This window comes from Hyla sarda, chromosome 6, assembly GCF_029499605.1.
Source record: "Hyla sarda isolate aHylSar1 chromosome 6, aHylSar1.hap1, whole genome shotgun sequence".
In the NCBI taxonomy this organism is placed as follows: domain Eukaryota; kingdom Metazoa; phylum Chordata; class Amphibia; order Anura; family Hylidae; genus Hyla; species Hyla sarda.
Window position 1 is genome coordinate 135,310,313 of NC_079194.1, and position 16,852 is coordinate 135,327,164.

The 16,852-nt window shown below is 45.7% G+C and overlaps 1 protein-coding gene across 1 annotated transcript in view; it reads right to left on the reverse strand.

Moving 5' to 3' along the window:
- TEX264 (testis expressed 264, ER-phagy receptor) overlaps nt 1-16,852 on the reverse strand; it is a 38,498-nt gene that overhangs the window by 12,494 nt on the left and 9,152 nt on the right. The window contains exons 2-3 of the mRNA XM_056525132.1: nt 16,621-16,842; nt 6,797-6,953 (exon numbers count right to left, since the gene is read on the reverse strand). Of these exons, the coding sequence (XP_056381107.1) occupies nt 6,797-6,953; nt 16,621-16,842 (379 nt within the window). The remainder of the gene's footprint in view (nt 1-6,796; nt 6,954-16,620; nt 16,843-16,852) is intronic.

A 16,852-nucleotide genomic window follows, 5' to 3' on the forward strand; every position in this document is an offset into this window, starting at 1 on the left:
ACCAGAAATGGGCTTCAGTTTCAGGAATGAGGTAAAGTATACAGTCAGTTATAGCCGTATGTCCCAAAGATTACTGGTGTCACTTCATGTTGAAGGGTTTGTCCAGTGTTATGTCATTATACAATGATGAAGCTTTATACATACACACACGTAGGACTGGATAAACGCTTTAGTCTTTCATTCCACCATCAGTAATTCCAAGCTTTGGCCATGGCAGCTACTGACCTCTGGCAGACAGTGTCTCTTAATAGGGGCTTCTCATATCTAAAGTCACTTCACTGCTGGGAACTTTTCCTCCTACTTCAATATCTGGTACCCATGCTTTATTTCCCATAATGTCTGCTCTCCATCTCCCCATTACTTCTCTGATTCAACATTCCTAATTTTAGTACGACTATCCTGTCTCTCCCTCACAGGTGGGCCCCCAACACAGCAGATTATAACATGCCATTTATTGTACCCAACGCCCATGTAGTGCGTCAGCTTCCAGCTGCCTAATAACACATGCAGATAATAATAGAGGAAGACGATGAGGGTGTCAGCTCCACGTCCTGCCCCCCGCCTGCACGTTAACCAAATCTGCGCTTCACATATTGCCTGACTACCAGGACAAATAATGACCTTGGCTGGCAGTGAGTGCCTGAAGCTGGGGCAGAGGGCAACATAACACGATGAGGTGACAGTGACAGCTGGTACTGCCCACGGCTGGTGACAGAGCTCTAGGGAGTCATTAAGTGTAAAATAATGTTAATTGCGGCTGACACAGCTGGAGGACTCTGTCTGCGATTCTGACTCTTCAACGTCCCAGACCCCCCCATCATGAGGGCAGCAGGAAGCAAAACAAAGCACCCTGGGAGGTACGTAATCCAAGTGCAAGTATGGTAGAGTGAGAAGGAAGCAATTAGGAGACAGACCTTTCCACTTGTCATGTCTCTTATGACCAGCACTTTCATGTAAAAACTCTATAGAATCAATGGTATATGAATTATAAAGCATTTGCCTCCTTCCAGGTATTTTCAATCATTGTACAGTTGTGGTCAAAAGTTTTGGGACTGCCATAAAAAAAAAAAAAAAAATTCACTAAGTATGCGGCAGTGAATTCAGATATTTTAGGCTGGGTTCACACCTCGTTTTGTACTTACAGCTCCTGTACATGGCTGGGAGGAGGGGTGGGCGGGGCTTAATCGCGGCACCCTCACTCAGCCGTATAGGGGAACCGTATTTAATGTATGTCTATGAGCCGACCGGAGTGAACCGCAGCCTCCGGTCGGCTGCGTTTTCAGCCGTATGCGGTTTCCCGACCGCAGGCAAAAATGTGGTCGACCGCGTTTTTGCCTACGGTCTGGAAACCGCATACGGCCGAAAACGCAGCTGACCGGAGGCTGCGGTTCACTCCGGTCGGCTCATAGACATGCATTAAATACAGTTCCCCTATATGGCTGAGTGAGGGTGCCGCGATTAAGCCCCGCCCACCCCTCCTCCCAGCCGTATACGGGAGCCGTAAGTACAAAACGAGGTGTGAACCCAGCCTTACTCAGGTGTTTCAATGGTTATAACGATTTCATAAGTTTTTAAATGTTTATTCTAAGAATCAATATTTATGTTGCCCCTTCTTTTTAATGTTTTGTTCACCTAGACGTTTGAGGCTCACATTACGGAACCTCCCCTTGGAGATATTCCAGGCAGAGCTTCCATCTGTTGCAGTGCTAGGACTGCTCAAAAATGCGCACTCTCTATAGACGGCAATGCATTTCTGAGCAGATTCTGCTGAAAGAATAAGCAGGTTCATTTTTTGGCAGTCTGGGGTATGGAAATTCCGTAGTGTGAATTGTATTCACTAGGAAAATAAGTAGTGTGAATTGAAAAAGCATTGTGCATCACAAATTGCTCCTGGATCATTTGGAAAAGTTGCACTTACTCAAGGCGGTATTGTTAGTCAAAATTGAGTGTGAAACCACTCCCTTGGATGAAAAGCCGCTCAACACCTGAATGGTCACAGAATGCTTTATGCTGGGATGACACAGGACTTGCGCTCACCTTTTCTTCTCTGGACAATCATTCTTCTAGATGTCCCAAACAGTCTGAAGGGGGCTTCATCCATGAAAGTAACTTTACTCCAGTCCTCAGTAGTCCAATCCCTGTAATTCCTGCTTCCCCTCAGGCTGTCCTTCATGTTTTTCTTGGAGAGAAGTGGCTTCTTTGCTACCCTTCTTTACCCCAGGCTAGCCCCCAAAAGTAGAGCTGGGCGGTATGAAAAAATGTGTTTCACGGTATTTTTGTAACTTATGGCAGTTCCACGGTATATAATGGTATTTCTTTCACCCCCCCAAATCATGTTACCTGCGAGCGCTGTTCTGCTCCCCCCCCCCCCCCCCCCACAACAAATTATCAGCCCAGCAGGGTACTACTCACATATGTCACCCGCAAGCACTGCCCTCCTCCTCTTTGTTGGGGGCCGCCGGCGCTGGAACTCTATACTGTACGCCAGTGGTCTCCAACCTGCGGATCTCCAGATGTTGCAAAACTACAACTCCCAGCATGCTGGGAATTGTAGTTTTGCAACAGCTGGAGGTCCGCAGGTTTGAGACCACTGCTGTACGCTGTATCCCTATGCCCGGGCTGCAAAAGATAAACAAAAACTTTCCTTACCTACTGGAACGTCGGACAGCCGTCAGCCTATCACCGGCCGCAGCGATGTCCCGCCCCGGCCAGTGATAGGCTGAGCCCACTGTCATGTAAGAAGCCGGCCAGAGCTCCTTACATGACAGTGGGCTCAGCCTATCACTGGCCTGGGCTGAACATCACTGCGGCCGGTGATGGGACTGGAACGTCGGACAGCCGTCAGCCTATCACCGGCCACAGTGATGTTCAGCCCAGGCCAGTGATAGGCTGAGCCCACTGTCATGTAAGGAGCTCTGGCCGGCTTCTTACATGACAGTGGGCTCAGCCTATCACTGGCCGGGGCGGGACATCGCTGCGGCCGGTGATAGGCTGACGGCTGTCCGACGTTCCAGTAGGTAAGGAAAGTTTTTGTTTATCTTTTGCAGCCCGGGCATAGGGATACAGCGTACAGCAGTGGTCTCAAACCTGCGGACCTCCAGCTATTGCAAAACTACAACTCCCAGCATGCCCGGACAGCCGTTGACTGTCCGGGCATGCTGGGAGTTGTAGTTTTGCAACATCTGGAGGTCCTCAGATTGGAGACCACTGGCGTACAGCGAGTTCCAGCGCCGGCGGCCCCCAACAAAGAGGAGGAGGGAAGTGCTTGCAGGTGACATATGTGAGTAGTACCCCGCTGGGCTGATAATTAATTGGGGGGGGGGGGGGGGGGAGCAGAACAGCGCTGGCGAGTAACATATGATTAGTTCCCCTGCGCTGATAATTCATTCCCAAGGGGGAGGAGCCCAACCGGTAGTGCGGTATGGGCAAAATTCATATCGTGCAGCACAAAAATTTCGGTATTCGGTATGAACTGGTATACCGCCCAGCCCTACCCAAAAGCATTTACCCCATGGGCCCAGATTTATCAAACTGTGTAAGAGAACAAATAGAGAGATTTTCCCACGGCAGCCAATCACAGCTCAGCTTTCACTTTACCAGAGCCATGATTGGTCGCTGTGGGTAAATCCCTTTTTTTCTCTCACACAGTTTGATAAATCTGGGCCATTGACACCTGCCTGCTGCCATTCCTAAGCAAGCTCTGCACTGAACTGCTGCTGTAGCTAATCCCTCTGAAGAAGATGACCTGGGTACTTGCTGGTATCTGAACTTCCCCCAGGAGCAACTTATCCCAATGTTCTAGGAGCAATTTAGTGATGAACAATTCTCCAGCATGAGGAGAACATGTCACAAGGCAAATGTGATAACGTAGGGGCTCGGTCAACAAAACACAAATTTTGGGTCCATGAAAGGGAAACTCAATCTCACTAAGAACTTGTGGTTAATACTCAAAAAAGCGGATGAGCAAACAAAAAACAGAGAAATTGGAGACTTTTCAAAACTTGTGCAGAGGAAAAGTTGACCAGTTGCCCATAGCAACCAATTAGATCGTGTCTTTCACTTTGCACAGGCCTTTTATTGAAAGGAGCGATCTGATTGGTTGCTATGGGCAACTGGTGAACTTTTCCTCAGCACAGGATTTGATAAATCTCTCTTTGAGACAAACTCCCAGCAGTGATTAAACAAGAATGGGTTGCCACCCATCAGGATTTGGGACAAAAGCTGATAGCCAGCATGCCAGGGTGAAAAGCAGAAGTCTTGGAAAAGGGACAACACTGTAAATATTGAGAATTTGCATAAACTTAAAGCATTTGTCAATAAAAGTAAAAAAAATTTAAAAAAAAATAAAAAAAAGTGTGAATAACTTAAAATTGTACTTCGTACTATACTATAGAAACACTGGAATAAAAGATCTCAAAACACTGAAGAAGCCTTAAAACTACCGTATTTTTCGCCCTATAGGACGCACCGGCGTATAAGACACACCCAATTTTTAGGTGCAAAATCTAAAAAAATTTAGATTTTGAACCCAATAGTGGTCTTCAACCTGCAGACCTCCAGATGTTGCAAAACTACAACTCCCAGCATGCCCGGACAGCCGTTGGCTGTCCGGGCATGTTGGAAGTTGTAGATTTGCAACATCTGGAGGTCCACAGATTGAAGACCACTGCATAGGAGGTAATACTCACGTGTCCCCGCTGCTCCGGACTCGTCACCGCTGCCCTGGATGTCGCTCCATCGCCGTCGCCGTGTCCCCGTCGCTCCGGAACGTCTCTGCTGCATGCCGGGTATCCTCGCTCTCCGTCGCCATCACGACGCGATGACGAGGAAGGAGAGCGCCGGCCATACAGGGGATCCCTGAACGGAGAAGACACAGAGGAGGCAGGTAAGGTCCCTCCCGGTGTCCTGTAAGCACTAACCCGGCTATTCAGTCGGGCTGTTCGGGACCGCCGCGGTGAAATCGCGGCGGTCCCGAACAGCCCGACTGAACATCCGGGTTAGTGTCACTTTCCCTTCAGACGCAGCAGTCAGCTTTGATCGCCGCGTCTGAAGGGTTAATACAGGGCATCACCGCGATCGGTGATGTCCTGTATTAGCCGCGGGTACCGGCCGTTGATGGCCGCAGGGACCGCCGCGATAGGGGTGTATTCGCCGTATAAGACGCACCAACTTTTCCCCCCAGTTTTGGGGAAGAAAAAGTGCGTCTTATACGGCGAAAAATACGGGTAAATATGTTTCCGTCTCAAAACTTTTGGCCACAACTGTAGGTTTATACACAATGTGATATTAAAGGGGTATTCCAGTGGAAAACTTTTTTTTTTTTAAATCAACTAGTGCCAGAAAGTTAAACAGATTTGTAAATTACTTCTATTAAAAAAAATCTTAATCCTCCCAGTACGTATTAGCTGCTGAATACTACAGAGGAAATTCCTTTATTTTTGGAACATAGAGCTGTCTGCTGACATCATGACCACAGTGCTCTCTGCTGACATCTCTGTCCATTTTAAGAACTGTCCAGAGTAGGAGAAAATCCCCATAGCAAACATATGCTGCTCTGAACAATTCCTAAAATGGACAGATATGTCAGCAGAGAGCACTGTGGTCATGATGTCAGCAGAGAGCTCTGTGTTCCAAAAAGAAAATGATTTCCTCTGTAGTATTCAGCAGCTAATAAGTACTGGGAGGATTAAGATTTTTTAATAGAAGTAATTAAAAAATTTAACTTTCGGGCACTAGTTGATTTAAAAAAAGTTTTTCACCGGAGTACCCCTTTTAAGAAACATGAGGAACACAGGAGTTTACATTATAGGCATTTCAGGAATAAAGTTTTTTAACCCAACATTTCAGGGCCTGTGAAAATTTGCTAGCCCCCTTCTGGCTGTGCCATCTTCTGTGCAACCTCTTCTATAAATTCATTGCAGGCTTTCCAGTAATTGAAGAAGTTTCCACTGTTTTCTGCCAGTAGAGTCACACTGGGAGATGGACTGTGGTTTTTCAAGTTCTGTCACAACATTTCTATTTATGACTAGGAGCGCACCTGCGCTTGAAACGCGTCACCTACCTGTGTATCATGTCGGAATAAACAGTTATTTTACATCTCACAAGCTGGATCCCATCAATCTTCCTTCCAACATTTCTATTTGGTTCAGTTCAGGACTGGGACATCACAAATTTAAAACCTACATGGGTGTAGATGTGCCATTCTGAATTATTGTTCAGCTCGGGGGCGGACATAATTCCTGGTTCTGTCAAAAATGGTCTGTTGTCCAGTTGTTGATATAGCTGAGTTCCCTGACACCAGACATATTGAGACTGCATATTGAGAATGAATGGACAAGACTGATGTTGAAGCCAATATAACATTTCCTGTAACAGCAATATTTTCCCATAGTTGCAGTCCAGACAGATGGATGGCAATGATCAGACACTAAATCACTGTAAGCATTTGGGATCCCTTATTACACATTGTACTCACGTATGTTGCCTGTTATGAACTGGGAGAATAGAACCCCCGCAATCTCCTGCCCAATGCCCCAGCTCTACCAATGCACAGAGCGGTGGCCGCCAAGCCCCCTTCATGCATCTCTATAGGAGAATTGGAGATACAGTGCTTGTGTATCTCCGGCTCTCCCATAGAGATATATGGAGGGGGTGCGTCTATCACCGCGTTGGTCGCTCTGTTATCGTGGAGGGTGCCAGCCGTCAGAAAAGAATAAGTGGATTGAGGAGTTAATCCCCATCATACCATGATAGGTGTAGCCACTGGTACCAAGTGTTATAGGGAGGTGGCACATACCTTCAGACTCAGGCAGAGGTGGCTCTCCTCTTTCCTTCCTCAACAGCTCTTTCATCTCCGGTACGTAGAAATCATCTTGGCGAGACAGTGGGCACATAAAAATTATTTTATCACCTTTATAGATCTCCACATAAGGGTGAGCGCAAAGCTTCCTCTCCTGAAAAAGAACAGAGGGGTCACTATTATCATTGCTGTTAGATTATGTTTAGTGAGTATACACATGTTCATTTCCATACAGGTTACAGACTCTTGCAGTGTAATCTGCATGGCAGCAGATAGGGTTCTCTGGCATGGAGCATGCCTGTGCATGGGGTCTCCTCCTTCCGCCACATCTCTCAGTTCCCCTTATGGCCTAATTAGAGACGGCAGCCCCGCTGAGCCCTGCGGTGATGCTGGAGCTCTACCCAGGAGAGCATAGGCTCAGTCCCCTCATTAGCAGCCCCTTCCACTTTAATACAAGGTGGGTGGGGATTATAAAGGCTGAATCCTAACAATAGACACATAGGAATGAAAAAAGCCTATTAGACACCACAGTAAGTGTGCTCATTAAAGCTTGCTGCCGTTGACATTTGCACCTTTATCTATAATAGGTCCCAAGGATTTATCTCCTGAAGTCTGGCTTGTTGGAAGGAAGTGGTTCAGGAGGCAAGATAGCATCAAGGAAACGGTGAAGGAATCTCCTTATAATAATGGAGAGTTTCTTTGGTGGAGAAATGGTACAGTGGACCCAATAAGTGAGGAAGAGAGGATGGTACATACTGGGAGTGGTAGTTTTATCACAGATGTGGGGGCAAAGCCTGAAGATTACTGTTCACTCAGCGCCTATAGTCTTAATTAGAAATGAGCGAACTTACAGTAAATTTGATTCGTCACAAACTTCTCGGCTCGGCAGTTGCTGACTTATCCTGCATAAATTAGTTCAGCCTTCAGGTGCTCCGGTGGGCTGGAAAAGGTGGATACAGTCCTAGGAGAGAGTCTCCTAGGACTGTATCCACCTTTTCCAGCCCACGGGAGCACCTGAAAGCTGAACTAATTTATGCAGGATAAGTCATCAACTGCCGAGAAGTTCGTGACGAATCGAATTTACTGTAAGTTCGCTCATCTCTAGTCTTGATGTTCCCATACTCACTGTAAAGCAATTTGCAGAAAATATACAAATTTACTTTACAAAGTATCAACTCACTAACTATAATAAAATGCATCAAACACCATATGTCATCTGCTCCATTATTGCCATTTGCATCCGACCCGTTCAGCACTTTATTCTCTCCCCCCCCCCCCCAGCCCAAAGGACCCACCGTTGAAAACGGGTCGGGTGCAAATGGCTACTGCCGGGTCCCGATGGACCCCATTCACTTGCATGGGGTCTATCGGTGATCCGGTAATTTCACAGGAATTTAGCGGAGAAATTTTTTTTCCCGCTAAACTTCTGCTGTTTTGACAGGATTGCCGACGGAACTCGGAATAGCGGAGTCCTTATGTACCTATGTACTACTAGGGACTCTTTTTAGCTGCCGTCGTTGCCTGGAAATACATAGTAGGGGTCAGGCACATGTACTGTACATTTTCAGGCAATAGACAGAGACCTCCTTTATGACTCCTTCATAAAAAGCATTTCTGGATTTCATGGTAGTCCCAGCTTTGAGCAGAGGTGACAACCGGTTCTAAAATTTACATCACTAATATGTCCATACATACACAGTCATTCACAGACAATTATCAGATGCAAAGCGAGAGTCTATATATAGAAACAAAGACAGTTATTACATGTCTAAAGCAGAAGAAGTGTATATACGAGAGCAGGGGGTCGCTGCAGCTGTTTTCCCCTTGGTGGCGGAGACACCACTACTCAAAGCAAACTCATTAAAATTTTATTCCCAGCTGGATCTGACTCATTAAAATACAAGTTAGATCCTGACGTTCTGGGGAGCGGCGCGGGCAGCCGGACCAATGCCGCCTGGGGGAGGGCACAGGACGCCTCAGGAGGCACATGGGGGGGGGGGGGGGAGAAAATAGAGGAAGGCAAACAGGGGGAGCAAGAGCAAAGCAGACAACTTAATACAGAGAACAAAGGGACTGTGTACGAGAAAGAGGGGGTACAGAGAAATGTCATACAGAGAGAAATAGGAGGGCTCAGAATAAAGGATGCAGAGAATGCAGGGTATGGCAGGGGGTTGTTATGAGAAGAGTAACATGTACAGCAGGACGTCCTGCAGATTAGACTTGTCTATGTCCCAGAAGAAAATATTTATAAAAGACAAAAACCAAAAAAACACTTGTGTGACCTCCCCCATATAGCATTGTGGCTGGTCTACATCGTGGTGGGAATAGGTATCTAAGGCTGCGCTCACACTATAAAAATACCTCAGTTATAAAAGTCTGTCATAAAAATCTTGAAAAATCGGCCATAAAAATCCCTAATGGCCCTTAGAAAATCCCATTGTAGTCTATGGGATTTTTCTAATATCCGTTTTAACCAGTTATCGCCCGTTAGTAATGGGAGAAATAGTGCATGCACAAATTATTAATATCGCCCATCACACAATTACGGCCGTTATTAATAACGGGCGATAACGGGTTAAAACGGCTATTAGAAAAATCCCATAGACTACAATGGGCTTTTCTAACGGCCAATTTTCAAGATTTTTTTGACAGACGTTTATAACGGAGGTATTTTTATAGTGTGAACGCAGCCTAACCTGCCCTTTTACCAGTTAGTGTGGTCTCTTTTCTGTGATTTATTTGAGTAATTTTTGTTCCATTTTCAGATTTTTTTTTCTGTAATGATAAAAAGACAAAGCTACATTTAACAGACACTAGGAGTGACTACAATAAGCTGTAACATTCGGTTTGGAGGGGCGGTGGGGGCCCTTGCTACTGAATAAGGGGCACAGATTATGGCAAGAACCTATGCAGATGTATAATAGTGGACAACACTTTGTGGTTCCTAGGTCTGATCCTAAAGAAAGAAAATGAGAGCCAACAGACAGAGGAGATGTGCGGCACCGTAAATAGGCGAAAGAAGAAAGCTTATGTCTTATATGGAGGGGAATCCAGCTTGTTGTAAAGGGTTGGATCTCACAATGAAAAGATCTTAAGAGAACTTGCCCAGAGGACCTTCCCGAGGTGGAAAGAAGAATGCAAAGTAACATTGTCCTCCTTCTTCCTCTCTCCCCTGAGGAATAGCTCATGCTCAGCATCATTGACCCCCACCCCCTCCACTATGGAGGCCGCAGGAAAAGTACACAAAGCAAGATGGAAACAATAAGGAACAAGCACAGGGCGCTGGGAGTCTGATGGAAGGAGCATAATGCTGGCAGACAGGCAGTAAATAGTAAATGGATGAGAAGATGAGGGACAAGCTAGAAATAATGAGACGTGAAGAAATGGGAAGTAGCATCAGGCGAGACAGCACACAACGGGGGAAGAGAACAAGAATGTTCTCCGCAGCGCCTGCTCCCTCTCTCTCCCCTCCTCCCTCAGTCTTTATCTTTACTTTTCCCATCCAATTCACCACATCTCTTGGTCTCAGATCTCATTTTCACCTGAGAACAAACAGCAGGTGGCAATTTACACCTCTCTTACCACAGCCAGGGACGGCTCCAACAACCCGAAACATGAGCGGCTGCAAAGTGTTAACCCAGCTCCCGCCTCTTCATAAAGACCAAGGTCTATGGGAACAAAAAGCTGGAGATTTTTCCCTAAATATCCTGAATGTACCGGACATGTAAAGGAAAGAGCCGCATAGTGACAGGTAGCACTGCCGAGTAAGAGATCCTGGAGACAGACGCCCATAATGGTCACTGTCCATGAGGCACCAATATGTAGATATAATGAATGGCAATGACTGGATGTAAAATGATCAAAAACACATTTGTTTATGGGCTGTAAAGGGCCCCTCCAAGTGTAAGTGAAGATTCTCACACGTTACACAAGAATGAGGAATTTCCTTTCCTTCCGCAGCTTCTGATCTGATACAATTACAACTTGTGAGGTTAAAATTCAACTACAACAAAATAGCTTCACTGTGACAACCTTTATTCGTTATGTATCTGTTCACTAAATATACACTGTCTCTGCTACATTTGTTGTCTGACTGACTCTTAAAGGGGTACTCCGCTGCCCCAGCATTCAGAACATTTTGTTCCCAACGCTGGGTGCGGGCTGCGGGGGTCGTGATGTCTAGGCCACGCCCCTCAATGCAGGTCTATGGGAGGGGGCGTGGTGGCTGCCACGCCCCCTCCCATAGAGCTGCATTGAGGGGGCGTGGCATGACGTCATGACCCCTGCAGCCTGCACCCAGTGTTCCAAACGCAGGGGCAGCGGAGTACCCCTTTAACCTACCCACATTACACTGTCTGTAGACCTCGCTTGGGAGCTCACATGTACCGAGGTGTTGTCACACACTTTGTGATGTCAGCTCTAGTGAGGTGTTTAAAAGGGGAACTCTGTTTTAAACAAACCCTTGACATTAAAGGGGTACTCTGTTGGAAGACATTTTTTTTTTTAAACAGTGCTGACACCTGATGCCCGTCTCAGGAACTGTCCAGAGCAGGAGAAAATCCCCATAGCAAACCTATGCTGCTCTGGTCAGTTCTTCATACGGGCATCAGGTGCCAGCAGAGAGCACTGTGGACAAGACAAAATAAAAAAAAACGCTTGACGGGCAATACAGGGGCCGGAGCATCGTTACGTCACGGCTCCGCCCCTCATGATGTCACGGCCCGCCCCTTTCAATACAAGTCTATGGGAGGGGGCGTGGCGGTCGACACGCACCCTCCCATAGACTTGCATTAAGGGGACGGGCAATGATGCCATGAGGTCACGACGTCACGCTGCTCCGTCCGCTGTATCGCCCGTCATTACGCACAGAGCGAACTCGCTCTGTGCAGTAATGATAGCGGGGTGCCGCAGCAGGGATCCCGGGGGTCCCCAGCAGCGGGACCGCGGCGATCTGACATCTTATCCCCTATCCTTTGGATAGGGGATAGGATGTCTAGGGGCGGAGTACCCCTTTAAGTACCAGCTCACCAGGACGTACATTTACGTCCTGCGTCGTTAAGGAGTTAAGGGTTATCCAGGATAAAAACTTTTTTCTTTTTATATCAACTTGCTCTAGAAAGTTAAACAGATTTGTAGATTAAAAAGGAAGTTGTGTGTGCAGCTCACAATTAATACACACTGAGGTCAAACTAGGACATGCAACTATACCACAGTTGCAGAAAAGAGAAAACCAGAAACAAAATATTTAGCCCGGACCTTCTAGGTGAGTATATATAACTTTAGGAAAGGTTATAAATATATGTTTGGAACTAATAAGTAAAAATTGATGTAATAAAAAAATTAGATCGTGCTTCAATAATAATGTAATAGGTTTATTAAAATATCACAATATAAAAAGTTACTCCTCACAGGGCCCTTGTGTGGAGAACATAGTTATGAACATATGTTCTCCACACAATGGCCCTGTGAGGAGTAACTTTTTATATTGTGATATTTTAATAAACCTATTACATTATTATTGAAGCACGATCTAATTTTTTTATTACATAAATTTTTACTTATTAGTTCCAAACATATATTTATAACCTACCGTATATATTTGAGTAAAAGCCGAGTTTTTCAGCACGATTTTTCGTGCTGAAAACACCCCCCTCGGCTTATACTCGAGTGAACTCTCCGCCCTCAGTGGTCTTCAACCTGCGGACCTCCCGAGGTTTCAAAACTACAACTCCCAGCAAGCCCGGGCAGCCATCGGCTGTCCGGGCTTGCTGGGAGTTGTAGTTTTGAAACCTCTGGAGGTCCGCAGGTTGAAGACCACTGCGGCCTTTGACATCATCCAGCCCCCTCTCACCCCCTTTAGTTCTGTACTCACCTCCGCTCGGTGGGACGTTAGGGTGCGCTGGTCCGTTGCTGCAGGACTGTCCGGTGGGGAGGTCGTCCGGTGGGATAGTGGTTCCGGGCTGCCATCTTCACCGGGAGGCCTCTTCTCCGCGCTTCGGGCCCAGACCCGGAATAGTCACGTTGCCTTGACGACGACGCAGAGGTACGTTCATTACCAACGTCCCTCTGCGTCATCGTCAAGGCAATGCCTCTATTCCGGCCCGAAGCGCGGAGAAGAGGCCCCCCCGGTGAAGATGGCAGCACGGAACCACTATCCCACCGGACGACCTCCCCACCGGACAGTCCTGCAGCACCAAACCAGCGCCGAGCGCAGGTGAGTACAGAACTAAAGGGGGTGAGAGGGGGCTGGATGATGTTGAAGTCCGCAGTGGTCTTCAACCTGCGGACCTCCAGAGGTTTCAAAACTACAACTCCCAGCAAGCCCGGACAGCCGATGGCTGCCCGGGCTTGCTGGGAGTTGTAGTTTTGAAACATCTGGAGGTCCGCAGGTTGAAGACCACTGTATCAGACATTGACAAGCTGTGATGATGATGACGACAAGAGGATGATGACAAGGGGATGATGAAGGGGGATAATGACAAGGGGATGATGAAGGGGGATAATGACAAGGGGATGATGAAGGGGGATAATGACAAGGGGATGATGAAGGGGGATAATGACAAGGGGATGATGAAGGGGGATAATGACAAGGGGATGATGAAGGGGGGGTGATGATGAAGGGGGGGGTGATGATGAAGGGGGGGGTGATGATGAAGGGGGGGGTGATGATGAAGGGGGGGGTGATGATGAAGGGGGGGGTGATGATGAAGGGGGGGGTGATGATGAAGGGGGGGGTGATGATGAAGGGGGGGGTGATAATGAAGGGGGGGGTGATAATGAAGGGGGGGGTGATAATGAAGGGGGGGGTGATAATGAAGGGGGGGGTGATAATGAAGGGGGGGGGTGATAATGAAGGGGGGGGTGATAATGACAGGGGTGTTAATGACAGTGGTCTGGATGATGACAGGGGGGGATGATGTATTTCCCACCCTAGGCTTATACTTGAGTCAATAACTTTTCCTGGGATTTTGGGGTGAAATTAGGGGCCTCGGCTTATATTCGGGTCGGCTTATACTCGAGTATATACGGTATCCTAAATTTATATATACTCACCTAGAAGGTCCGGGCTAAATATTTTATTTCAGATTTGTAGATTACTTCTATAAAAAAATCTTAATCCTTTCAATAATTATCAGCTGCTGAAGTTGAGTTGTTATTTTCTGTCTGGCAACAGTGCTCTCTGCTGACATCTCTGCTTGTCTCGGGAACTGCACAGAGTAGAAGAGGTTTGCTATGGGGATTTGATTCTACTCTGGACAGTTCCCGAGACACGTTTCATCAGAGAGCACTTAGACAGAAAAGAGCAACACAACTTCCGCAGCTCATAAGCACTGAAAGGAATAAGATTTTTTAATAGAAGTAATTTACAAATCTGTTTAACTTTCTGGAGCCAGTTGATATATATAAAAAAAAAAAAAAAAAAAAAATAGTTTTCCATGGATAACCCCTCTATGGCTATTTTTGATATGCATTACTTTCTGCCCCTTCCTGCATAATGGTGGCACCAGAGAGGTTTAACAGCTGCTTACTCTCTTATTTGGGCTGAGGGTATGTGGATAAAAATAAGTAAATCCCCCTGTAATGCCATTAACACGAAAGTGAATTACATATCTTGCATTTCCTTATATCCACACAAGTATCATAAGCCATGAGTGCGAGTCTGCATCGAAATTCACAAGCTGCTTTTACACTGAAAAAGTCTACACAACATCTGGGTGAAAAGATTCCATTTGCCAAAATCATTCTTAAAACAAATCTCCAGCTTAACTATTCCAGCTTTTAAAGGGGTATTCCACTGGAAAAAACATTTTTTAAATCAACTGGTGCCAGAAAGTTAAACAGATTTGTAAATTACTTCTATTGAAAAAATCTTAATCCTTCCAGTACTTATCAGCTGCTGTTATGATCCACAGGAAGTTCTTTTCTTTTTTAATTTCTTTTCTGCCTGACCACAGTGCTCTCTGCTGACACCTCTGTCCATTTTAGGAACTGTCCAGAGGAGGATAGGTTTTCTATGGGGATTTGCTTCTTTTCTGGACAGTTCCTAAAATGGACAGAGGTGTCAGCAGAGAGCACTGTGGTCAGGCAGAAAGGAAATTCAGAAAGAAAAGAACTTTCTATGGATCATAACAGCAGCTGATAAGTACTGAAGGATTAAGATTTTTTAATAGTAATTTACAAATCTGTTTAACTTTCTGGCACCAACTGATTTAAATAAAAAATAAAAAAATGTTTTCCAGTGGAGTACCCATTTAAGCAGTTGTTTCATTTACCTTGACCCTTGTTAGAATCTTCCCATGGCAATGTTATTGACTTATTTTTGTGATTGATCTAAGTGTAGTCTCCAATGCAGCACTGCTCACATCTACAACAAAGAAAACCTGCTCTACCACCCCCTACAGGTGACTACCCAATAAGCCACTGCTCCAATAAGATGCACCAGCTTTTATAGGAGCTAGTGTGGCATTGTTTTTACCCAGTGTCTATTTTCTAGACAATTTGTCACCGCTCATAGAGGTTACCTGTGCCCGATAATGACAAGCGTTCTATGTTGCCTCAGGAGAAATAAACTCTTGCCTGACATAATATTTTCTCATTGTCCTTTAACAATGTGTTTATATGGATAGTAAGGACCACAGAGGGGGATAGACTTAAAGGGTTACTCCCATGGAATTTTTTTTTTTTTTTTTTTTTTAGATCAACTGGCTCCAGAAAGTTAAACAGATTTGTAAATTACTTCTATTAAAAATCTTAATCCTTCCAGTACTTTTTAGGGGCTGTATACTACAGAGGAAATGCTTTTCTTTTTGGATTTCTCTTATGTCACGACCACAGTGCTCTCTGCTGACCTCTGCTGTCCATTTTAGGAACTGGCCAGAGCAGGACAAAAATCCCCATAGCAAACATATGCTGCTCTGGCCAGTTCCTAAAATGGACAGCAGAGGTCAACAGAGAGCACCGTGGTTGTGACATAAGAGAAAGCCAAAAAGAAAAGCATTTCCTCTGTAGTATATAGCCCCTAAAAAGTACTGGAAGGATTAAGATTTTTTAATAAAAGTAATTTACAAATCTGTTTAACTTTCTGGTACCAGTTGATAAAAAAAAATAAAATAAAAAGTTTTCCACGGGAGTACCCCTTTAAACTACAAAACTAGCAGCACAATGCAACATCAATTTTGTATTGGCCTTTGAAATAACACATCATAGGATAAATCATTTGAGAGATGCCGCAAGAGATGCAAACTGTGCCAAATTTATGAAAATTGTGCACATGGCATGAAAAACTTTGAGCAAGTCTCTAGGCAGGTTAGACAATTTTCTTCACAACACCACCTCATAGTTGGGGTACACAGACATCAGTATTCTGCCCTTTACCAAAAGGCTGGGGGGAAATTGTCCAATGACCTCCTCATGTGGCCTCCTGCTGCAAAAGTCTAGGTCAACCTCTACCTTTTCTACTTTTTTTTTTTTTTTTTTACCTAAATTGCAATCCTCTGACATGTTCCCCTGAAGTGGGGGCATTAAAGACACTGATCTCACAATTATGCTATCAATTTGTATTGTGAGGATCTTCTAATCCATAGTTGTATAGGAGGTCCTTATATGCAGTATGCTGACTGATGGTACTATATCAGCCATCCATTCCATATTACATTGTTTTCCAACCAGGGTGCCTCCAGCTGTTGCAAAACTACAACTCCCAGCATGCCCGGACAGCCTTTGGCTGTCCGGGCATGCTGGGAGTTGTAGTTTTGCAACAGCTGGAGGCACCCTTGTTGGAAAACACTTAGATAGAAGCAGTCTCTGCGCATCTCTCCTACCTTGACGTATTTCTCCAGTGCAGGGTGCACCCTGGTGGTGGCCAGCTGTATTGAGAATGGAGTCGTGTAAGGAAACGTAGCCATCACAGCGTGGTTAACTTCAGGCAACACGCAGAACTTGAAGCCATGTTTACGAAATATCCGGACGTGATCGGGGAGTGGTTTTTCATCGCCCTCGCTGAGGATGCTGCCCACAATGTATCGACAGAACTCGACAGGGACCTGAGAATTA